Source organism: Parathielavia appendiculata (genome assembly GCF_033297405.1).
Source record: "Parathielavia appendiculata strain CBS 731.68 unplaced genomic scaffold N657scaffold_10, whole genome shotgun sequence".
In the NCBI taxonomy this organism is placed as follows: Eukaryota; Fungi; Ascomycota; class Sordariomycetes; order Sordariales; family Chaetomiaceae; genus Parathielavia; species Parathielavia appendiculata.
In genome coordinates this window covers 705,031-728,053 of record NW_026944229.1, presented here as the reverse complement: position 1 = coordinate 728,053, position 23,023 = coordinate 705,031, and the positions used below count along the sequence as shown (strand labels likewise).

General features: G+C 55.5%; 7 protein-coding genes across 7 annotated transcripts; 2 read left to right on the top strand and 5 right to left on the bottom strand.

Annotated features, from left to right (window-relative positions):
- Positions 1–1,538: 1,538 nt before the first annotated feature.
- Positions 1,539–2,259, bottom strand: N657DRAFT_576936 (uncharacterized protein; the record flags this gene model as incomplete). The annotated part of the gene is made up of 2 exons (XM_062789220.1): positions 1,539–1,964; positions 2,017–2,259. Coding segments are annotated over 2 exons (669 nt in total), but the record flags the coding sequence as incomplete, so codon positions are not given.
- A 3,539-nt stretch (positions 2,260–5,798) lies between these two features.
- N657DRAFT_682476 (tyrosinase-like protein) lies at positions 5,799–7,175 on the bottom strand (the record flags this gene model as incomplete). Its single annotated transcript, XM_062796484.1, has 5 exons — positions 5,799–5,954; positions 6,013–6,569; positions 6,621–6,693; positions 6,758–6,917; positions 6,982–7,175. 5 exons carry the CDS (start codon positions 7,173–7,175, stop codon positions 5,799–5,801), a joined length of 1,140 nt encoding a protein of 379 aa, XP_062645780.1.
- Positions 7,176–9,181: 2,006 nt separating this feature from the next.
- On the bottom strand, positions 9,182–10,508 carry N657DRAFT_682475 (uncharacterized protein; the record flags this gene model as incomplete). Its single annotated transcript, XM_062796483.1, has 5 exons — positions 9,182–9,432; positions 9,582–9,640; positions 9,696–9,813; positions 9,894–10,260; positions 10,311–10,508. 5 exons carry the CDS (start codon positions 10,506–10,508, stop codon positions 9,182–9,184), a joined length of 993 nt encoding a protein of 330 aa, XP_062645779.1.
- A 4,395-nt stretch (positions 10,509–14,903) lies between these two features.
- On the bottom strand, positions 14,904–15,813 carry N657DRAFT_635448 (uncharacterized protein; the record flags this gene model as incomplete). The annotated part of the gene is made up of 2 exons (XM_062791344.1): positions 14,904–15,294; positions 15,743–15,813. 2 exons carry the CDS (start codon positions 15,811–15,813, stop codon positions 14,904–14,906), a joined length of 462 nt encoding a protein of 153 aa, XP_062645778.1.
- On the top strand, positions 15,814–16,576 carry N657DRAFT_103296 (uncharacterized protein). Its single transcript, XM_062785739.1, has one exon. The coding sequence runs from the start codon at positions 15,977–15,979 to the stop codon at positions 16,457–16,459; it is 483 nt and encodes a 160-aa protein (XP_062645777.1). The 5' UTR covers positions 15,814–15,976; the 3' UTR covers positions 16,460–16,576.
- Positions 16,577–19,053: 2,477 nt separating this feature from the next.
- On the bottom strand, positions 19,054–21,384 carry N657DRAFT_647523 (uncharacterized protein). The gene has a single exon (XM_062793333.1). It carries the CDS (start codon positions 21,284–21,286, stop codon positions 19,217–19,219), a length of 2,070 nt encoding a protein of 689 aa, XP_062645776.1. The 5' UTR covers positions 21,287–21,384; the 3' UTR covers positions 19,054–19,216.
- Positions 21,385–21,491: 107 nt separating this feature from the next.
- On the top strand, positions 21,492–22,865 carry N657DRAFT_647522 (uncharacterized protein). Its single transcript, XM_062793332.1, has one exon. The coding sequence runs from the start codon at positions 21,588–21,590 to the stop codon at positions 22,731–22,733; it is 1,146 nt and encodes a 381-aa protein (XP_062645775.1). The 5' UTR covers positions 21,492–21,587; the 3' UTR covers positions 22,734–22,865.
- The last annotated feature ends 158 nt before the right edge of the window (positions 22,866–23,023 follow it).

Genomic DNA, 23,023 nt, shown 5'->3' with positions numbered 1-23,023 from the left:
TTGGTCTTGAGTGAGTCACGGATACTAAGTCACGGCAGGACGGGAGGCGCAGTCTAGAAAAAAGTGGACGTCCGTTGTTACTTTGACAACTCTAAAACTGTATCTGACAGGACTTGGTGCCGACTGCAACCACCTGAGTCATTGCAACGTTAAGACCTTCGTGTTTTTAATTCTAGCAGACCTTGCTACTTTGTTCCTGGCCCAGAGTTTCTTGGGGTTCTCGCCAGTTCCAATAATCCAGGGTTAGGGTCAACCTCCATCTGCCTTTCGGATTTTCACTCTCAGCTGTACTGTTGCTTCAGCGAAAGATAGGCCTGAGGAAACACTAAACACACTGCTTCTTTGCTTAAAAAGTATTAAAATCGCACCAATGCTTGGCACGCACATTTTTTATTATTATCGTGATTACTTATTACCAGAACAAGCAGACAATCTAGGGTTGACCTTCAAGGCAGATAGATGATACCCCACGAATTCCAACATGAACCTACCATGCCCAGTGTTAGCAGCTTTTTTCTGAAGCCAAGGTTCTCGCAAAGTATCCAATCTTTTCCCCAGCCTTCGGGCCACACTGCTTCCCCCCCCTTCGACTCAATAACTACCCCATATCAACAGCTGATTCACCCTCTCCTCCTCCTCACAGTCCCCATCCTCTCCAGCAACCCCAGATCCCACCACCCTTCAATCAACCCCCACACCGTCCTCCTCTTGGACCTTCCCTTTTCCGCGCCGGCAGCAGCAGCAGCAGCATTAGCAGCAGTCAACCCAACGGGACTTCCACCCGCACTCACGGGACTGGGCACAATCGACCCCTTGACCGACGCAACTGCAGGACTCTTCAAAACCTCCCTGAACCCCCACGTCTCCCTCGGCGGGTGCACGACCACAATCGGCGCCGGCACGGGTTTTCTCCGCCCCCGCCAGCTCCTCCTACCTTTATTGGGGGACAAGCTTGTCAGGCCCAGGCCTAGGCCGCCTAGCATGCTCTCCTTGAGAGGGGAGAGTGGCGAGCGGGGGATCAGGCCAGGGATGCGTTTGTGTTCCGGGGGGATTGTGTCGCCGAAGGCTGAGTTGGGGGTGATTGGTGAGGGTTTATTAGGGGCGGGGTCGCTGCTGACGGTGATGGCGGTGATGGTGCTGGTGGAAAGAAGAGGTGGACCGCGGGACAGGAGGGGGGAGATGCCATCTTCGTCGGTCTTTTCTTGTTTTAAGTTGTCAGGGTTGGTGTTCACTGTTAGCGAACCGCGCAGCCTGGCCGGGCGGGTGTGAATTGGTGGTGGCGGGCGCAGACCGCGGGGTTGGGCTGGGCTGCCGGCGTCGTGGTCGGGGTTGTACGTGGCGGAGGACGCGTCCGAGTCGGAACTGAACCTGGGCGGGGTGACCGCTGCGCGAGAATTGGGCGGGAGGCCGGCATGGCCGCGCCCTCGGTCGCGGATGGGCGCCAGCGGGGGAGGCGGGAAGTAAGGAGGGGCGACAGCAGCGCTTCTGTTCCACGGCTCCTGTTTCAAGTTCGTCCCCCCGATGGCGCCCGCGAGTTCCTAACCCTCAATATCTTTGGGGTTGTTTGCGGCGCCATCGCGCCGGATGCGGTGCCACAGGCCGATGCAGACCAGAGATGAGAAGGCAAAGAGCACGCAGAGCGCGATGGACAGGCCCCACACGGCCTTGATTCCGAAGCATGTTGGCTGGTCCAGCTCCACAAAGGTGTTATAGGACAGAGTTCTGGTGATAACGGCTGCTCGGATGGAGGCGCCGGTTGAGGAGAAAAAAGTAGCACTTGTCAAGCTGAACGAAGCAGGAAGGGCGGCGCAGTTGAGCATCGAGAGAGGCTTGCCAACCAGCGAGGCTACCACGATGGATGCGATGAGAAGGAGGCCGTCGAGGCAGCCGGTGGCCAGCAGCGGGAGCATGTTGTCGTAGTAAAGAATGTAGGTAATGACAACGTAGATGACTGATGTGACTGCCTGCGTTCAATTAGAATCCTGCCTTGAGGCAGAAACGGATCAGCGAACGTACCACTGTCAGAGTGCCAATGAGCTCGGCAGGAGAGTTGTGCTCGGCAGTGGCGATCTCGTTGATGAAGTTGGCACACAATCCAATGACAGCAATAAGCGAGCCGAACTGGCAAGCCCGCATGATGCTGAAGGTCACCCCAAGGGCGCCGAGCTGCGGTGCCTGGAACCGCATTTTCAGGGGCTGAGCTGGGTCGAAGTCGGTTACAAGCTGCAGAGAGGGCCGCTCTTTGCTGGCTGTGCGCAGGTGAAACCGCGGTTTGGGAAACGGCACCGTCGGCGGAGGCGGGAAGGAAGTGTTGGCCGAAATGTTGGGCAATCGTATTGGAAGGGACCGGAGTGGTTTGCTGCTCACACCGGAGGGTGTGAAGACTCGTGTAGGATGTGAGACAGATCAACTGCCTTGAAGACCAAGACTGAAAAATGCGTTTGTTTGGTGATATCAAAGGAACAGGTTTGGTGAGTCGTGACCGGGAACTTCAAGTCGGTCAACTACCTGGTAAGGTAAGGAAACAGCAAGGAAATTGAAAGCCCAGACCGGAATCCTCTATCAAGACCCAAGGAAAGAAGAGAGACGAGATATGAGAGTTACCAAACTGGAAAAAAGAGATAAGGAAAAAAGGAAAAGAAAAGACCTAAGAAAATCGGATCTTGATGAACGCGGTTGTTTGGTAAGAGAACATCTCGAATCCAGCTCGGGTCCGGGACATGCGTTTTTATGTCCTTCACCTGCAAGGTCTGGCCATCTCGATACACCAAACAATCGGATCTCCACAGCGGCGATCCGTGGCAATCTCAAACAAGCGCGTCTCTCATTAGCGCCTTAGCCAGATGCTGCACAACATGGCTTCAGCAATACGATTGCACGACGGCAATCGATGTTTTGTTCCTAATTATTGCCCAATGGCCGATGAGTCAAAACTCGCGACGTTGGCGGACTTCAGTAGGCGCCCTATGCACCAATCGGAAGCCTGCGTCGACACCTTCTGTGGGTTCGCTGTCCCCACCACCCTCAGCGGCTCTTTAGCAACGCGGCGCCCAACCAGATCCGAGATCGATCATTTTGCGACTTTGTGTCTCTCTGTCGCGGCTGTTGTGGGACTGCCACAACCATGCCACTCGCGGTTGATTGGAGAGGCAGGAAGATGGATGGAACGGGACCGAGAATTGGGGAATTAAGGGACCGGCCCTGGCGCACGGTTTCGTGCAGCGTTTTCAGGTTACCTAGTGCCGAACTGGGAAGTATTGGAACCTGCAGGGCGATGACCGCCGAGATATGCGCTGGATGAAGCTATTCCGAGTCAAAGCAGTGGATTGAGCAGAGTGAGCAAGTCCTTTTGAAAGGTGGTAACAGTGCTTGATTGACCATGCTGTTGATGGGCATGGGAGAGGACTAGATACAGTAGGCATGGAAGAGGGGTGTTGCAGTGCTGGCACCAATCAGCCACCGAAGTCCGTTGAATGCAGCCATCAACGCGGCTTCGTTCCGACAAGAAGTTGTGGCTGGAGCGACGAAACGGCGGGTCCAGCGCCGGAGCGTCAGGGTCATTTACCCGTTTTCGCAATGGATAACTACCACACCTTTGGGAGTGAATCTGCAGTGGGATGGTGTGCCCGGGGTCTCCACGAGGTTGTGTAGAGAGCGTTGTTGAAGTAGCGGCCTTGCGCGTTGACGTCCGCTTCCCTGGCGATGAGATTCCGTGCAGGTGCTACGAGTCTAACAAAGCAGCGCAAGCAGTTATAGGTAGTAGAGGCTGGAGCCTTCTGGATGACCTGGGTAATGATCCCAAGCCCTATCAGGCTGATACAATCAAGCCTATCCTGGGAACGTCACTTCGTGTTGTACCTCGAGGTAGGTTCTTCCTCACTGTCGCTCGAACTATATCTTCTGAAGCCTGGGCCAGCGCAAACTACGCAACGTGGCCCGCCCAGGCTTTTGCCACATATCTTGCCATGGGAAAATCCTGGTTCGGGTGAGTTGATTGACTAACAAACAAACCGCGGATCTGGCTGCCTTATGAGCGCACCGTTGGGCGACTCACACTAATCACAGAGCACAAAGTGAGGGGACACGTTCCCTGTTCTTCCTCAGAAGGCCCCTTCCGTATCTCGAGAGTTTCTGGACTGAAGCTTCAATCCTTCAGCTCTTTGACACTTCGGCAAACACCGACACTTCGAGTTTGCTCAGTAGCCTAGCATTCTTCAACTTCCGTGCACATTAGTTAGATAGCTTCTTGTTTTCTACAGACATGCCTTTCCACTCTGATGCCTCTCAGCATCTGGACTTCCGAATGCCGATCAGGGCCGAAGTCATTTCCCAATAAATCTATCTCATCGCTTTCGTTCATCCACAAAGCCCGTTTCAAGCCTAGGTAGGCAACATACAGAATGATGACTCCTCAAAACCTTCTCAATGTAAGGTAGGTACTGAAGCCGGCCGCTTTGATCAGTGATCGCCGAGCTCGTCAGCAACAAGATCTTCGGCTCGACTGAAGCTGTTCGCGGGGGGTTTTACGCCTGGCGGACAAGGGACGGGGCGCTGGGCGCAATCGGAGGGTTCGCTGGCAATTCGGAGCAACATGTTGGAATTGCTGAGTGCCTGGCGGAAGAAGTATGTACATCTGGTCCGGCGCTGTGGTGACCAGGAGCAGGAAAATTCCCCACGCCCGAAGAGGTGGCCACACTGATGCGCTTTCATCTCCCTGACCCCCGCCGATGGTTGAATTGCACCGCGGTAAAAGTGCATGGCCTGGCAAATCGAAGACTCAGTGCTTGTTCGACTTCGTCGGGAAGGTGACTGTCTACCTAATCTGCCTTGGACAGCACTGCCCCCTTGCTTAGCAATCTCAGAAGCTGCACCGCCCCTTTTGCCAGGCCCCACGCAAGGCGTGTACAGACCGGCAGACCCAGACAAACTGTCATCAACCGATCTGCTGGCCAAATCATGGCACAACCTAGGTGTCGTTGTCGAGACCTTCATCTAATCACGCACCCAACCTCTGCAGTCTACAACCGGTTACTGCGAGTCCCACCTGAGACCTTGACCCTCCAATTCCAAAGGGTCTTGCCAGCGGGCTCTTGCTTGCGCCATCAACCGACCACCCGTTTCCCTATCTGCCATTCCCACTTCGCCCGAGCGCAGATTGTGCAACATCCCCAGATGGCATCTATAACGCAAACATACGATTACGGGGCCACCAGGATGGAGGAGACCGAGCCGCTCATGTCGGATAGGATTCAGCACATTCTCGAACGACGGATGCCCTCCGAACAGGAGAGGGAAGCGCTTGCGCGAGCGGCAGAGGAGTTTTATCGCAGGGCGGAGGAAATAGAGCGGCAGCGGCGACGCCGGCTATTCGTGGTCGTGGCTGCACTGACGGGGTTGGGAGTCTTGGGACTGGTGGCTTGGGAGGTTTGGCGGGGCCGCCGGTGAACTCACAGGTGTCGATTCACGTGGAAAACGGATGGCGATGGCATTTCTGCAGCTTGCATTCGTGGCAAAGAACCGAAAGTCAGCAACTTGAACCCCCCAAAAAAAATTGATCAGATCCAGATTCATGTTTTCGCCCTCCTATTACAATAACGACAGCTCTTGTTCCTCGTTGTTATTCAGAGGGCGCGGCTTTCTATCTTCACAGCTACCAGTTCTGGGTGCTTCCGAGCAGCCAGTGAACTTTTATGCGTAATCGCTCGTTTATGCTGTGTAAGCAGGATTTCGGGAATCACACCACACGTTGGTACGTCTAGAAACGCAACCCGACCCAAGTCAACAACATGTCAAACTCCTCAAAGGTAAACGTAGCAGAGCGGTGTGCCGCCAACCGTGTTCATAAGGGTCTTGATCTTGACTGGCCCGGCTATTGGGCTCAGGTCGATGAGATCCTCGACCGTGGTGTTGGCGCTTGGCGGCATATTGAGCAACGTGTTGGTTCCAAATACACCCTGTGAAGCGTCAGTCCCGATACGTACCAGCCATGACGGAGGAACCAAGCGGACGTACCTGACGGTTCTCAAGGTCGAGCATCTGCCAAATCCAGTAAACCCGGTCGATCTGGGCGTGGTGGAGGTAGAAGGCTGGATCACCGGGCGAGATGAAGGCGTCAGAGCCGGGGTCGCCACTGATGATGAAGTGGCCGCCACCGTGGACCCCGAGCGAGTTGGGGATGTAGCCGGGGTCGGCCTCCATCGTAGTCCGGAAGATCTCAATGTTCGGCGAGTTGACAATCAGGTCGGTCGTGTTGCGGAAGCTGGCGAACCTCTTGCCGGCATCGGCGTTGAGGTCACGCTTCAGGCAGCGGGGGTTGTCCTGCGTGGGATCCGGCTGCGTGATGGGGCCCAGGTGGACCGTCATGTTTTTGAAAGGCCCGGAGAAAACGCAGCCGCCTCCAGTGCCCTTGGCAAGCACGATCGGCTCGGCAGTCCCGGGAATGAGGATCTCAAGAGGCCCGCCCGGGACGAACTCACCGTCGCTGCCCATTGAGGTATCTGAACCGTCGAAAACGGGAGAGGCGCGCGGGTTGTCGACGTCGAAGCCCCAATCCCAGTAAGGGAGAGCACCTGGGCTACATTAGCACAAGTGCCGGTTGGTGCATGCGGAGCATACGTTACCATTGTAGCCACAGGCATTGAGCTTCAGCTCATACTGATGGATGTACCAGCGATGCCAGATGAGAAAATTACCCTGGCCACGGTCAGGGTTCGTCTTTACCTGGCAGTATGGGCGTTGTGGGAAGTACTAGACTCACGGTGAAATGAATGGTGGTCGTCTGCAGCAGATGTACAAACACGAAGTCGTCAAAAAGAGACTTCGACCCTGGTACGCCTGGATTCAAAATGCTGGGTGTGTTCTGGACGCACTGGACGGCCTGGATGTAGCTCTTGCGCTGGGCTTTGGGGAGAGTTCTCCTGATGTCGAGGTCAGCACAACAAGTTGCAGAACAGCTTGTCAATGGAAGGCTGGTAGACATACCATTCCCGGCGGATCTTGACATTGCCGACATTGCATGATCCGCCGTACTTTGTGGCCGAGTTCAGCAGGGCGATGCCGTTCAACCCAGAAAGAGCCAGGCCAGAGTCGATGGCGAACTGCTCAAACGAGGGGATGCTGAAGATGGCAGATGCTTTTATGGCCGCAGCCAGCGTGATGGACGCCGAGAGCCTCATGGCGGTTGGAGAGATTAGAGTGGTTGAGGGGCTCCGCCTCTTCGTTGCCTTTGCTTTCGGAGAGAACAAGATCTTATATTTGTTACAGTTCTCTGGATGAGGGACTAAACCACTTACCGTGAGCGCCCCTGCTTCGGCCCCCATGGCGTTCGGCAAGGGTGCATGCAATCAACTCGCCGGCGAGGTTCCGCTACGTGTACGGTTGAGCCGGGCTAGTTGCTGCAGAGTCCTGCAGAGCGTTGTAACCATTACATGCGGGCCGCTGTCCGAGCCAGGGGTGTTCGAGCGACAGGGTCCAAAAGGCCCCCAAGAGCCTGACCTCAGGAAGCATTGAAGTTCGACCAGGGTTACTAAGGCAACCGAAATGCTTGTCGCTTTCTCCGTTCAAAACGGGTCGGGGTCATCGGGCCAACCTTCGCCAGACCTAGAGGAGGACGAGCTTTGAGCGGTCTTCTTAAGCGCGTATTCGAGCAAACAGCAGGTTGTCGTTGGCGTAGAGGCAGGCTGCTTGTCCAAGACCAGACAGACCTCGGTGGTATGTCGCATAATGCTCGCTCCCGGATACTGCGGTGGTGGATACCTTACCTTAGCCAATGGGTGTGAGCCTGCCGGTTCCGTTCAACCGGACAGGGACAGCAGCTTGATCCCACTCTGTCGGGCCTGAGCCGTTCTTTCACCTCGGATTTGAACCTGTTGCTGCAGTATGCGAGGGGTACGGTTTTGGGTAACAGTTCACGTACCGTCCATTCATGGATAGTTGACTCCATTACTTCAGCTTGTCGCCCTAGATTTGCGTGTTTTATGTCCACTTTCTCCCTCAGCTGTGCCACTGGCCGAAGCCATTGGCCTCTCAATCTTAAGCGAGGGCACGTTTCCTCGACAGCTAGGTCGAAAGTAAAACCCCGAGAGGAAGGCCGATGCATTCGAAGGAAGAGCCAAGGAACAACCCCATGTCGGAACAGCGGGCATGCAGCTGTCAGCACATCCATACATATATCTAGAGCAATTATTTACCTGGATGAGTTCTAGCACCAACAGACTCTCCCTGGGCTGGTAGGCCAAGACGTTGTGGACCATGGATCAAGCCGGTGGGCTGATGCCGGCCGCGGCCTTCCGTGAAGTCAATGTAACGAAGACCGGGGGACGAGGGTAATATGCAAGGGGTCTGCTCGTTTATGCCCACTGGACACCAATCCACGAATAGCACGGCTGCCCTCGACGCATTTCCTGTCGAAATCTGCAGCCTCGGGTCAATAGTCACCTGCATCACCCGGGGCCATATTGATTAGCCGCCAGGCCGGCTGAAGAAGACGGTTGGGTTGACCGCAGCTCGCAGACACAACGTGATCCATCCTGCCGGGAACAAGAATTTCCGAACCGACTGCCACGCTTACTTTATAAGACTCAACTACCGTACCTTACCTTAAACACGCAAGACAGAAATACACCTGATGCACTACAAACAACGCCTTACCACTCCCGGCCACTCGCCGCCTCAGGCTGGCCAGTCCTCTTTGTCTGTCTGCTCAGTTAGCCTTGCAAGTGCTCCCCTCAAGACTCCTTGCTCGCTGTAGGAAAACGGCAACACGTCAACAACTGCCGCACACTTCCAGCCTGCGAGATGCATTACTTGTTAGGGAACCACTCCCCTACCAAGCTTTGTCTCGTGGGGAGACGTAAGACCTCACTTAACGATCCCAACCCTCACTTCACGCCAGTCCCCGGCGAGTCGGCCTGCATCCCTTTATCCCGAGGACCGTGAGACATGTTACTGTTGTGAATCAAGGCCAACCTGTCGGAGTAATCTTCAACCAGACGGGATGAGGGACTCTAGAGAACTCGGTAATAGGGTAGGCGGACGTATTCGGGTCACGATCAAATGGGTTCGGTACTCCGAACAAAGAGCAACAAGAACGAGTTACTGGTCATTATGTGTCGCGGAAGACCTAATCCACCTAAGGAGTACCTCAAGAATACGACGACCCACGAGTAGCTCTGGATCCCGATTACACCGCGCGGGGGGACACAGCCCGCTCCTGCAGCGGCTCGGGGTGCTCCGTCCATGATTCCTCGACCGTCCGCTTTGATCCTGCCCTGATGGTGTTGCCACGCTCTTCACCAGCTCGAAGCTCGATGAATCTTGTGGGCCTTGAGCCAGAGTCCCGTTGGATGAGGACGCGCAGCATTGGGATGGAGGCGGCCATGATTGCGGTGGCAGGCTCGGCAGTCCCAAAGATCTGTAGATCCACGGTAGTTGCTTTGAAAAAGGCATTGTCAGTACCTTGGTTATCCCACAGCTGTTGTGCAGGTTGGGGCTTGGGAGGGAGGTCAAGGAGAGGTATCAAGGGATCAAGCGGGGACCCGAGACGGCTAAGTTGAAGAGGAGCAGAACTCCGAGGCGCTCACCATTGGCATTTCCAATCACATACATGGTTCGTATCTTCAAGAAGGCCATGACGCCGGTGCTGTGCGGAAGTCAGGCCGAGTACAACAACAGGCAACGGGGTTTCTTTAACTCACATCACACCGGCACTCATCGCCACCAGAGCGCCCAGCCTCTCCCGTTTGTTGATAGAAATGGTCCAAATAATCTTCCAGGGAAGGAGCGCGAGCACAATATCCATAACGCCCGAGAACACTGGGTAGTATCGTCATGTTAGCCCTCTTACTTGCCTTCCCGGGCCTTGAGCCAAGGTGCGAAGGTCGAGTTACACATACCAGCAACGGCAGTATTATAGTACCGAACAACGTCGGCTGGGAAGCATGAGCCGGGCATGTAGTAGTGCCAGGTCTTCTCGACTGGCCAGCACTGTACCCAGTGAATGACCCCGTTAGAGGCCAGAACCACGTTGACGGAGATGATGATACTCCAGATGAAGTGGCGCATCCCGCCCTCTGAGATGCGCAACAGAGTAATCGCAAACGATGTCTTGCTCCAGCACGTGGCGAGAATGGTGCCAAAGCCAGCGGCCATTGAGTACATGCCGAGCATCGAGATGTTTTCGTCGCTGATGTCCTCATAGGGCATCCCGAGTCCGTAGTGGACGGCGACCGTCTGAAGAGCGATCGAGTACACAACGGCGATCTGAAACGGTTAGAGCGGCACTACGAGGCATAAGTGTGGAGTGTATCTACCCAGCTGGCCAGAAGGAAATAGTCGTCCCAAAACAGGCGGTGCCGTCGCGACAGCTTGCAGTACAGTCGTAGCCCCAGGAAGAGAGTCGAGAGCGCGGCCAAGGGCCATATTACGCGGAGAAGATACGGCCCATGGTTTTGATGTTCTGTCTGGTGGTCCCGTCCAACGTGCTGGGCCAAGATCTGTGGATGAGGCATCCTCGGCCGTGGGTTTGATCGCCCCGACGAACGGCCCGCGACGGGACGCAACGGAAAAAGCAATTGAAGCTCAATGCCGCGGTGAAAGCGGGGAACAAGCTTTGCTTGCAGGTTCTTCTCGGTCGGGCTGGAGAAAGCGGACTGACATCGCGGACTGAATGGACTGGCCGGCAGCGTTGCTAGATCATGGCAAGAATGCGAAATCGTTGGACACAGCTGAGGTGAGAGGGCTTTGGGAAGGCTCAGATTCTATGGCGGGCGCCGCCTCGTGTGAATCTGGGCGATAGTGAGGAGGGCACCGACAATCTGATGCGTAGCGGAGGGTCTCGGTTGCACCAATAGGAGGACGAGTGTAAAAGCCAAGCGTCAATTCTGCAGCCGTTCATTCAAAATCAGATGGGAGATCGTCCCGAGTCTACCATCCACAATGTGTTGGGACGAGGATCTCGCTTACACAGTTTGCGCAAACGAGTGGGTCCAATGTGACCCCCGCAGATTTTGCGCCTCTCCTCTCCAGGTCCCAAAGTTCCTTCAGGAAACTTACCTGTATTTGGACGTCGCGGCTCTGGAGGTGAGCATGAGGGGCTTTTGTACTGTAAGAGCTAACGTTGAAATAAACATGCGCTCGAATCGGAGTAGCGGCATGTGCACAGCGTTGGTAACGGGTTGCCTTTTTGAAGCTGCCTGGCTTTCTTGGAGAGCCTGAGCTCAAAAACACAAGCTCAAGGAAGCCGATGTCGCCGCCAGTTCCCTGTCAAGTTGGTAGCGACCGCTCGAGCCCTCGTCGATCACGGTGATTAAGGTTACATTACCCTACCTTTGTTCCTGTCAAACTCGCGGGAGCTCGGACCAAGGTGCCGAAGTCCAGTGGACGGGAACCGAGCCAAAGCGACGTCCCCGCTGTCGCTAAAGCGACTTACTCAGAAAGCCCGTTTTGGCTGCAACCCTCTCATGAATATTGAAGGCGAGTGCACAACACAATTTCAGCATCACAAACATCGCCATAGACAAAACCTGAAATGCTCTAACATCTCTGACGCATTAGGAGAAGGTACGACGTCTCTCTAGCTGTATGCTAATCAACAGAACAACGTGGTTATGACAAATCTTAGGTGGAGGTTAGGTATGGAGAGCTTGTATGGTTGTTGATAATGGCAGCTGGCACCAGTTGGTGTTACGCCTGCCGCGGCCGACTCCACATCAAAAGTGGCTAGATCAAGCCGTTCTAGCCTCAATGCACCTGTCGCTTTAGCGACCTTTGCTTCAACGCGCGGTCTCTGTAACGGTGTAACCCACCCAAAGCCTCCCGGCCCGGCAACGCGGGGTCAAGTGCCGATCAACGGACTCTGCAACTGAATGGTTCCATCCCACCCATCTGGCTCATCCGAACGCAACAAGATCAGGGCAGCGGTCATCTAGAAGACGATCAGCGCATCGAAGTAGCCGGGTCAACGACGATGGCGCCGCGCCGTCGCATGGCTTGCGCAGGCGCGCGGCGCACGGCTGTCCGAGACAGTAGGTACCTTATGACTGCCATTGTCGTCCAAGTGCGCGGCGGTAGCCGCAATGCCAATGATCAGGTCGGTGCTGCCATCAGGGGAACCGGCGCTGAGAGGCGCGCACTAGTCTCCTTGATGATGGAGACTTCGAAATGGGTGAGCTCGGGTGCGATGTCGTAGCGCCGCTAGAGCTCGCCGTGTCGAGCACGCCTTCGAACGGTTATGTCGATGTCGTGTGGTTTGCTTGAACCGTGGCGAGCGTGCTGACACAGGCAGATGTGCCCGGCCCGCACCCTACGTTGAGGAGCGTATTCAGCTGGCGGCCGGTGACTTGTGGTGGCCGAGGGTAGCCGAGGACAGTCCGGCACGGCCGAGGATGGTAGTTACCGTGGTGTTTGCCCCGTACTAACGGCTGAAGAAGCGGGATGTCGTTTCACTGGCGGCCTTCTTGGATGCCTGGCTTGTCAGAGATGCCTTGTCGAAAGTCCCTTATCAAATTCCCTGGGGAGAACCGGAACAGGAGACGGGAGAGTAGGCGATGATGGAGGAGGTCAAGGTTCTTTCTCCGCTTCCGTCCGACTCTCAGACCAATAGGTAATTAAGGGAACGTCCTCAAGTTGCATCGTGCATATACCTACAGTTCAGTTCATCACCTAGGGAACAAGAGTTTCTTCCCTCTCCGGCCTTCCCCTTGATGTTCTCCTCGGGCGAGCTGTATTCAACAAGGTAGCTGGCCGCGGTCAACTCCACCCTATCCCGGGCGTTCCCGTTCGGGAAGCAAACATCTCTCAGCAGACGACCACTGATCAGACTGAACTGACTGGCTTCGTTAGTCTCGTTTTGGACTTGTCCGATTCACCGGTCAACCTTGGGAAGCTTAGATCCTATTAGCTTGACCTTCCAGTAATCGCTGACTGCGCTGGCCACCAACCTGAGCCCCCGAAGTTTGGGATGGGTACGGCTCTCTATGATTTAGGCTCCCTGTTTCCATTGGGAATTGCACAAGTGTACTGCAGGAAATAAGGTAAGGTAGGGTATCTCGCAACTCCCACGCCCCTAGAATATTCATGTCTCCCAGTAAATTGTGCGGCACCAAGCTTTAGAGAGGGGAGGCCATTCCAGCTGAGAAGTTACATCAAGTCCACCTGCAGACTCCTGATCTACACCAGATCTTGCCTCAGACAACTCTGAGTCTCAATACCGCCGGATCACCAACGGTTCGTGCTGTCCAATAATCGCGATGGCATACCCCAGGGCCATTGATCCAGAGTGACGAGCGCCGGAGGCGGAACAATCATCGAGTTGCAGGCCGGATGAACCCATATGCCATCAAAATGACCGAAAAAGCCGGAGCATAAGATGGCTCCTAGTATGGTAGCAGTACAGGAAAGAATTATCCAGGTAAGGGTGCTTTTTGCTGGCAGGACAGAGACATGTCCAACGAACTCAGGTTTACAACTATAGTCCATGTCGGTGTCAATGGATATAACAGAAATTTCAATCCCAATATGAAGTTCAAGCTGCTGATTGGGGCCGAGGGGATCAGGTAAGTGGGAGCAATAACTATAGAAGCAGAGAGCAAGGGGGTTGTCTTCATGACGAGCTCTTGTCCATGAGCAGATAGAGTATCCATAACGCATACACCTCCGTCTAGTGACTGGCCATAGCACGATTCTCGCTTCAACTTGATCGCCTTCTCTACAGTTCTGAGACCACTAAGTCAGCCGAAGGTGCCACTGAGCCCCTCACTCAGTACTTGCTTGACTTAATTCGCCTAAGGGCATCACCCAATGTCGCCGGGTGACAGTTGACATCGCGTTGGGTCTCCATCCTGCCTGATCCACACTACATATTATTAGCCTTGGGTTAGGCCGAATGACACGCCTAACATGGAGGAGTGCTGACCAAGGCAGACGGTGACATGTCGGCCAAGCGCATGGATGTTGAGCCCGGAATATGTCCCGCGGCTCATCTCAAATCTACATTGACACAACCTGAATACAATGACTGCCAACTATTCAGTTTACATGCATGCCTGCCAATAAACAAAGAAGAATATATACGGCAAAAGAATAGACACCAAGCGCGAAGCCCACGATCGGAGGGGCAAATGCCAATTCTGCCCAAGCCATGGAACACAACACGAGGCGCTATGCTGATAGATCAAAGAAGAGAAGCGAAACCCCCAGCTCCTTCCATCCCTCCATCGAGCCACTCACCTACAAGCCCCCGTCATCGCCTATAACATCCCAATCCAGCCATCGGAACAACCCCATCCTATCGCCTGCAGGGCCAAGACCGTCCCCCAAGCCAAGCCGCACTTTAAACTCAGCGTTCATAGTGTATCGAGGTGCATTTTGTGTTGCGTCTGCCAAGCGCCAAGCGCCAGAGGTAGAAAAGGGGGGAAGCGCGGCACTAGCCCGCCGGGCAATGACACTGACACGCAGCCGGTGGTCATAGGCGCGGGTCGAAACAGACCAAGTGGGCGGAAGCTCGAACTGTAGCGAATGTGACGCGGGCAAACCTTATCTGCCTAAATCTCGAGCAAGACGTCTTGGCTTGTGTGCAGGTTGCGCTGCTTTGCCGTCGATTCGTCTTGACGGGGTATGCCGCGCTTGGCGTGGAAAGGGGGCAGGAGCATTCGGGAGACCGTTTAGAGTCGGACCGGGTGAAGGGATTCCCTCTTGTTTTATTTTGGGACGGGTGGTGTTCGATGTTTGTGGCTCCGTCTTGGCTCTGTGCGTGGATCTCAAGAGGTGTTGGTGGTCGCTGACGTTGAGCCTTTGGGGCTGTCCTGCTGTTTATGCGGCCGTGGGTTTGTTTGGCGTGAAGTGTCGACTCGTCGGATAAACACTTCGCTTGACCGGCCAGCCGGTGTTTGCTGCGCAGTGTCCTCTTATGGAACCCGCTCAAAACGGTTCAGACGAGGAGCGAGTTCCCAGGAAATGGTGAGCGCCGCTTGGGGTTTCTGGACCTGCGGCTTGAATGGTTGCGCGCACGTGTGCTTGCGATATAGGTTGGCCATTTCAAAGTGGTTGACGACCGGAGTCTCGATGATGAGAGCCTTCTCCGGGACATGAATGGAGGCGGTCTCAGCGGGTTCCTCCATCCGTTTCCTATCATCCTTCGGATAAGGCGTGGGCGTGCGGTAGCGAATTGGCTGGTGGGTGAATGTCTGTGGCCGCCATCTAGTCGGTGGAATGAGCCAGTTTGGCTGTCTGTCGAGGATCTTCTGCCCGATGTCCGAGAAGCCGGATCCGGCAGCGCCAGAGTTTCTCGATGTACACCTGGAGAAAGCAGAACCCATTGTGAGAGTGTCTGAGAGGTGACGTTCGGTATGTTGCAGGGTGAGGAATGAAGGGTGAGCAGGCGTCGAGGTGTATACTCTGATTGTGTATTTTGCGGGGTAAAAGACGGAGGAACCTTGGTGGTGATGACCTGATACCCATACACTTGGGTTCTGGCGCGGAGAAAATAGCGCAAAACCGGTTTGTTGGGAGTGGTTGGAGAAGGTGGAATCTGCCGATGTGGGCGATTCCAGAGACTGTGAATCGTGATCCAGTGCAGAACAACAGGACACCTGCACAACAGAGAGAGATATCGCGAACACCGACATGCAGCGGAGAGCGAGTTGGGGATCATGATATTTATGATTCCATGAGTCTATGACATGCGTAAGAACTGTTCGGTACCCGAGGGTACCTAACCTCGTGGTCGCACTGACATCGTACTGACCATGCGGACCAGATGACGCCTGCCCCCACTACCAGAGTGCACCGCAGTCCGCAGGCCCTCTTGGCGGGCATTTAACTACCGCCAAAACGAGAAAGTGGCAGCAATGTAGATCAGATTGGACTACGCTTGGCGCCAGTTTTCTGGTCCGACGTGTGAGGGTGAAACGGCTGTACGTCAGCCTGGCTCGACGCTTGCAAAAAGCACGTCGTCGATCCTAAGTTTGCTGCTAATAAGATGCCCTCGAGAGCACTTTCCGAGCTTTCATGGATGTTACCGCAGTATGAGCGGCAGGCCTACCCCACGCTGTTGATAGCGCGAGGTGAATGGAGTCGAACGGCACTCTCCTACTCTAGAATCGGTTCCATCAATGATAGAGCGGCAGATTCCGCTCAAGTTTCAACAACGCGACGGGAAACCATGTCAGGCTTGAGTTTCCCTCCGTCATTTTCCTGTCCAAAATCACCTGCCAGCCGCGATATCACAAAGTCTTGGCTCCTTTGCCAAGCCGCCCATCCTCGCCGCAGATCGTCTCGGCATCGTGGATCGCGGCCCGATTCGGCAAGTGCACCACGCGTTACAACAACACGGACACAACAGCGACTTCAAACCGCAAACCAGCACACGTCCTGCAGTGCTGAAATTAACATAGTGTTGACTTTGCTCCTACGATTCAACCGCTCCCCGAACATTTTTCTGTCAAGATTGAGTGCTCGCTAACCAGAGGCAATGCCGGTAGACGTCTCGGGCGAATTCTGCAACTTCCCATCAACTCTCTCCTGTCGCAGTTGGCCAAGCTTCCGCACAGCGCCTCCCGCCATGGCATTTTCGACGCAATACGTACGTTGGCGGCCATGGCAGCTTGGCTGTGCGCCCACCCAAGCCATCAACCGCTGCACCTTCTTCGCAATCACAGACGCTAAGTGCCACCGGCCTCTTGGCAAGGCTCACAAATGTCGGAAACAAGGAGGCCAGATTTTCAATTCCTCAAATTTGCCCGGACTTTCATCCCTTGGCAACGCGACCGATCTGTGGGCACCACCGGCTGCGACTTCATGTGTTGTCTCGCTCGCGGTCAGGTTACTTCTCTTCGGCGTCCGTGGCTGCGCCAAGGCTCGGGGAGATCAGATAGATGCCAGTGGCATCCTATCACAGTCACATCCATCTTCAACCAGCCAATATGCTGGGGGATCAAAGCGCTGGTGAAGTGTACTGACGACAGAAGCTCAAGCACAAACATTTAGCCTCCAAGACCCCGAACAAGACAACGGCACGAGAAGTAATAGCCCCTTGACCCCCTCCAGATGGCTTCACCTTCGATCCCCTGTTGCCCGCCAAGCATCATCTGCCGATGGCCACACTTGGCGTCTGGCAGCCACCGCCGTCTTAAGTCGCCAAGTCGTTACACTTGGTGATTTCCTCTCTTGGCATTCCACTGCGCCCAAACGCTTGCGGTGGGACTGACGTGGGATGTTTCAAGGCCACTGTTCTGTCCGATGAGTGTATGGAGTAGGGCAACGATAAGCGATCTGTGGCTGTGATGACCGCGTCGTTACAATGGTGTGAGTTGCAATATGCCGGCCACAACTCACCAAGGTCCGCTTTGAACATATGAGTTCACCACCTCGGAAAGAGGATCTGGGGTTGAGAGGTCGTCAGTAGTGTGGGTGTATGTATGTGATACACAATCAGCGTCTCAGCCTTGGCATAACGACCGTCTCCCTCAGGGTCGGAACCTTTCGGTGCTGTGAGTCTGTCCAGACGGACAACTGTGTCGCCCCCTCCTACGACGACACAGTCACCACAGTAGTGTTGAAGCTCTTGGAATGCAGAGTTGATGGTTGAACGTCAAGGAATTGGATGTAGTTAGCGTGCCAAGGCCCTTTAGGCTTCGCGCCTCCGGGCGAAATAAATTCCATCCATCCATCCATCTTGGAATGCACTGAATTAATTGATTGAACATGCAACGAAGGATGTGGTTGAAGATGCACGAACAAAGGAAAATGGGCGACTGCCCGGCTAAATACAGCGAATGAAGCCCAAACGGGCGCAATGAGCCACGTCAGGTGACAACCCCACAGGTGGGACCCTGAACCGCATTCGGGACCCATTGCTAAGACCCCAAATCCTACAACATACGACATATAAGAACGCGGTGGTCGGGCATTTCGGCTTTATGTTGGCCACCAATGGCCGTTGTGCTGACGACAAGTGCGGCCACGGACAATGTACAACCCTCGGGCCGTAGGGGCTATCCCGTGTTGTTTGCTCCCTTATCCCGAGGGCCACGTTTGCAGCAACGCGGGGTCAACAACGTTCCACACCCTGTTCTGAATACACCCCGAGGCCCTTCAGTGCCTCGAGGGCGTCTCGAGAACGACATCATTGCGCTTCCTGATGGCGCGGTTGCTATCTTGGGGTCGTCATGTCCCTGCGCAGCAACAGTTCTGTTTCCGTATTCTCAAACAGGCACTCTCGACGCAAGAGGCGGTGGCTCAGTTTCAATGTCTTACGTTCAGCCAACGGCACTGAGTGAAAACTGACACGGTGGCACAGCAGGAGAGAAACGCGGATAGAGAGGAATGCAAGGCAATAGGGGCCTGATTTCTGCCGATCAATGCGTACCATCAGTTGGACGTATCCTAGGTTAGCCACCATTGATGCTGTATGGCAGGATTTACATGACAGCCTTCCTGTTTTACCGTTTCTCGCGCCCATCGTGCCAACACTCCTTTTAGACTATGCGTCGGGGTCTACACTAAAATCTGGAGCTAAGGACTACACGTCCGAGATTGGCAATCGAACGGTTCTATGCCCAACAGCCGATGGTAATCTCCTCGCTCCGCGGGCCATGGCAGCCATAACGTCGGAGGTTCTTCCTGTTTGGGACCGCCACGAAGCTCAATCGCCATGTTCGGGTCGGTATCGCCAAAGGGGGAAAGCAAAGAATGAAAAGCTGACAGGTCCAGCACTCACGATCGATCGGTCCCAGAGTTCTGCCGCCTACTGCATGTGCTGTAAGTCTCTTACCTTCACTGAGCATGCACCTCTCGAGTCGCCTTCAAGGTCGTCTTCAAGAGGACCAAGTCGTATCCCCGACGGGAACTTGAACCCGGATGTGTCAGTGACATTACAAATCTATGGGAGCCACTCTTTGATGTGAGACAGCCAAAGTAAAGAAAAAAAAAAGAAAAATCAAGTATGCCTTCCTTAGCTCGGTGGGGTCTTGGTGCCGTCTTGAGGCAGAGTTTGGGATGGCAGAGTCCGTGGAGTGTGGAAGGCAACGTGTTAGTCCATTAGCCCCATTGTGTGACTGACTCTATGGACGTCAGTCTAGACATTCCAAACGGTGAACTTCAAAACACATAACGTTACAAATAACGTTATCGCAAGTATTGACTCGAAAATGTCTGCTGGCTGCCAGCCGCCCCTCCTCCTAATAATACAAATTAAAGTCACTCACGAGCTACGTGTCGACTAGTTAAGCCTCCCATGACGGTGCCACTCATCAGCCTTCTTCAGCAACTCATCTCTGAGCCTGTGAAGCCGCTTCCAGCCTTTAACCTGGCTCTGCACCACCGGTCCTGAGTATACACACGACGGATGCCATGTCGCCAAATTCCACATATCCTCCACCTCAACATGCCTCCACCACAGACAGGGCCAGACATCATCAAGCAGCACCGACCCTAGAACCCTGACCGTCCCTTCAAAGCCCGGCGCTTCGCGGCCTGACCCGCCCACTTCTTCCCTCCCAACCAGTATGAAAGGGCCCATATCCGCCTCATCCATGAGCGTCTGCCCAGGCAGCACAAAGTCATAGATATACGAATCAATGCAGCTCTTGTCAGCAACCAAGAATGCTGGAGCGTTCAAGCCGTGAAGGCGAGCACCTTGTTTCTCGTGCAACGTCCTGAAGTGCCTCCTGGCACCTTCAACGTCCCCCTCGGCAATCCCATAGTCCCTCCCGTCCACCCATCTAATCTCCAGTTTCTCCTTGACTGCCTCGGCTCCAGCGACCCCCGGCCCCCAGCTGTTGACATCGGCTTCGAACTTGCGCAAAAACGCTGCCCATTGTTCGTCCGAGTGGCCATACCACACCCTATACGCCACGAATCCCCACTTGGTATACACCGGCGGCCGTCCCTCACTCTGCGACTCCATGGACCGCCTTAGCGCCCCAATCCACATCTCCTCCTGAACCGGCTCTGCCTCCCCTCGCAGGTCCCTCCTCCCTTGCGCATACGCTGCTCTCACACACCTCAATGGCTCAGCCACGCGCTCCCCCGAGAACGCATCGACATCATCATTCCCCGCGTCAGTAGTAGAGGCGGCAAGGGTCAGCTCCTGACGAACCAGGTTCGCTAACCGCTGATAGTACACTTCATCCCGCTGCACGATGTCGACTGGGTAGTTTCCCCCCAACGGGGTAGCACCGTGACTCAGGATATATTCAGGCCAGTCGACGGTCGGTGGCGAAGTGGCATGCTGCCAGTGCGGGAGGGTGTTTTTGAAGCCCACCAGTGGAAAGAGTATCATCTCGTCAAGACGACGGATGATATGGCTGAGGCGATGGAACTGCGTGAAGAGGGCTTCCTGTTCGGGGCTCATGTCTGCTGCGCCGGGTAGTGCAGGGGCAGTTTCTGACCTATGTATCATGGCGTCGGCGATGCTGTCGACGCGGGAGGCGGCCCAGGTGTGGATACGGTTGGTGATGAATTTGACGTGGGAGAAGTAGAACTCGGCCCAGAGGTCGGCGAGCCGAGGGACGGGGATTGGGCGGGGGGTGGTGAGGGTGGTGGCGTAGTAGGCGTCCAGAACGGTGTCGAAGTGGACAAAGACATCGTATCCCTTGTTGTAAGCCTGACGTGCCCTGGTGAAGGTTACCGGCAAGCTGAAGTGGATCATATCGCAGGTTTTGAGCAGGTATTCAACCGCGAGATCAATGTTTTCCGGCGAGTCAAGCTTCTTTTCTGCCCAGCGTCGGTCTGAGAGGGGGACCATGCCTGTCCAGAGCCGCTGCCTGCAAATTTCGAGTTCAAAGTCGATCTTTGTCGGTTCCCAGAAGCCGCCGCTCGAGAACATGGCTTCGAAGTCGAGCATGTCCGGCAAGCCGGTCAAGCACAGGCCGAACCGGTTCACTGCCGCATCGCTGGGGATGGGGTTGTTGTTGTACGGCGCGGGAGCCCAGTCATTGTACGGCTGCAGGAACTTGGCCACGTCTGAGGGTGAGAGCGTGGGTATCGTCGTCACCTGGCCATCGGACAGCTTGTGGTTCGAAAGGAACTCCACAAATCTTGCCATGGTCGCGACTGGCAATGGCGTCTCATGGATCCAGATTTCGTTGCCCGTCTCGGGCGCGTTGATGGGGTTGACCAGGCCAATTGGCTTTCCGGTTGGCCCATCTGGGTTGAGCCACGCTCGGCGAGACATGGCGTTCAGTGAGATGCTGGTTGTTGTGAAGGCAACACGACGGGGGAAGTTGCTGCGTGGCGCCCATTTGCGCAGGGGCACGCCGATTCCAAGACGAGAAACCGATCGCTGCATTCTGCCTGCGGTACTGCTGAAGCAGGTGGATGACTCTCAGGCAACCACGCCGTCGATTTGGGAGAGATCGCGCAGCGCGCGTCACTCGCCTGTTGTTGGCTCTCATTTCACCTCGCCTTGGCGACATACTTACGCTAGTTATACCTTGTAACCAACCGTCTTGGCCGAAGACCAGGGCATGCAGGAGACGCCGCAACACGTGCCACACCACCACCGCACGAACGTCATCCTTCAGCCGTGCCCGACATCAAACCTGGGATTCATCCAAACACTCAACAAAGCACAAGCTATCTTGCACACCATGGCGTTTCTCCGCCAAATTCTCACCGGCAGATTTTCTCGCGGGGGACGGGAACGTGTATCGGAGCAAGCAGCGGCGTCGCCGCGCCCTGCCTCTCCGGCTTCCCACGCCCTCGACACTCTGACAGCTCTCCCCAAACCTCGTCGTCCGATAACACCCACATCTCCGCACATTCAGCTCCAGTCACCCTTCTTTAGGCTCCCTCCAGAGCTCAGACTTCAGATCTATCGCCTCGTTCTGTCCGGCCGCGAGATCCACATCGACATGCGCTACACGGCCGTCGAGACGACCACGCCGCACTCGACCCGCGGCGCGTCCTTTGAGACCCGCCGCCGCTGGCGTTGGCGCGCCTCCATCTGCCACCGCCACCCAGACGCACAGCCCATCTCGGATCGCTGTGGCTGGGGCGGGCCCCCGCCGACGGCGTGCCGCCTGTTCGGCACGCCGTGCGCCGTCGCCAGGGAGGTGTTGGGCCTGCTGCTCAGCTGCCGGCTGGCGTACCGCGAGGCCGTCGGCGTGCTGTACGGCGAGAACACGTTCCATGTCGCCACGGGCGCGCTGCTGCTGTACACGGACCGGCTGCTGCCGCCCGAGCGGGCCGCTGCCGTCACGAGCCTGATCGTCCAGGTCACTGAGGAGAGCGTCTACGACTATGCCGCCGAGCATCTTGGTATTGAGCCTGGCCTGCGCGCGTACGAGGCGCTGCTGTTGAGGCTCCCGCGGGCCTTTCCGTCGCTCGCCAGGCTGCTGGTTGTCATCCAAGGTTCGCTTGAGAGGGGCCGGGCTGGGATGAACGGTTGGCTTTCTCCGCTCGACCGCGATGCCATGCGGGATTGTCTGCTGTCGTCCATGGATGCCGCTGTTGGTGGGTTTCGAAAGCCCCTGGTCGAGGGTGTTCTGGCTATGCGATACACCGCCTTTGACCGCTTGATGGAGGGGAAGAAGGATGCGGCTAAGACGGAATGTCGGGAAGGCGTCTGGTTACAGATGTGGAGAGCGGTGACTGTGACTCGTAAGGAAGAAACCCTTGATACCGGGTATTGGATTAGGAGGGTGTCTCCCGAGGAGACAAACGGCTTGAACCTCCAACTGAACTTCGAATATTCCGCATGGACAGTACCGAGCTGGACGGACTATGTCAGCTAATGAGAAGATATGTTTTCTCTGTTATCTCCCAGCTCAATATGCTCGACGCTGAGTCCCCTTCCGTACATTGGACGCCTGGGCCCCTCCTATCACTGATCCAGTCAGCGCAACGACACAGCTTTTTAACCTCCCTTTGAGCGGAAATGGAAGTGGCCTTACAAACTCGGCCGTCGGAAGAAGGTTTCCACCGCCACGTGGCCAACGAAGCGAAGAAGAGTTCCTCGATAAGGAGCGGGGAGTCACCAAAATTATCTGCTGGTCCATCTTCCCTCTTCGCTTCCGGTTTCCCA

Excerpts from the sequence above, each read along its gene's own strand:
- N657DRAFT_103296 (XM_062785739.1), top strand. The coding sequence starts at position 15,977 with ATGCCCTCGAGAGCACTTTCCGAGCTTTCATGGATGTTACCGCAGTAT.
- N657DRAFT_647523 (XM_062793333.1), bottom strand. The coding sequence starts at position 21,286 with ATGCAGCGATCGGTTTCTCGTCTTGGAATCGGCGTGCCCCTGCGCAAA.
- N657DRAFT_647522 (XM_062793332.1), top strand. The coding sequence starts at position 21,588 with ATGGCGTTTCTCCGCCAAATTCTCACCGGCAGATTTTCTCGCGGGGGA.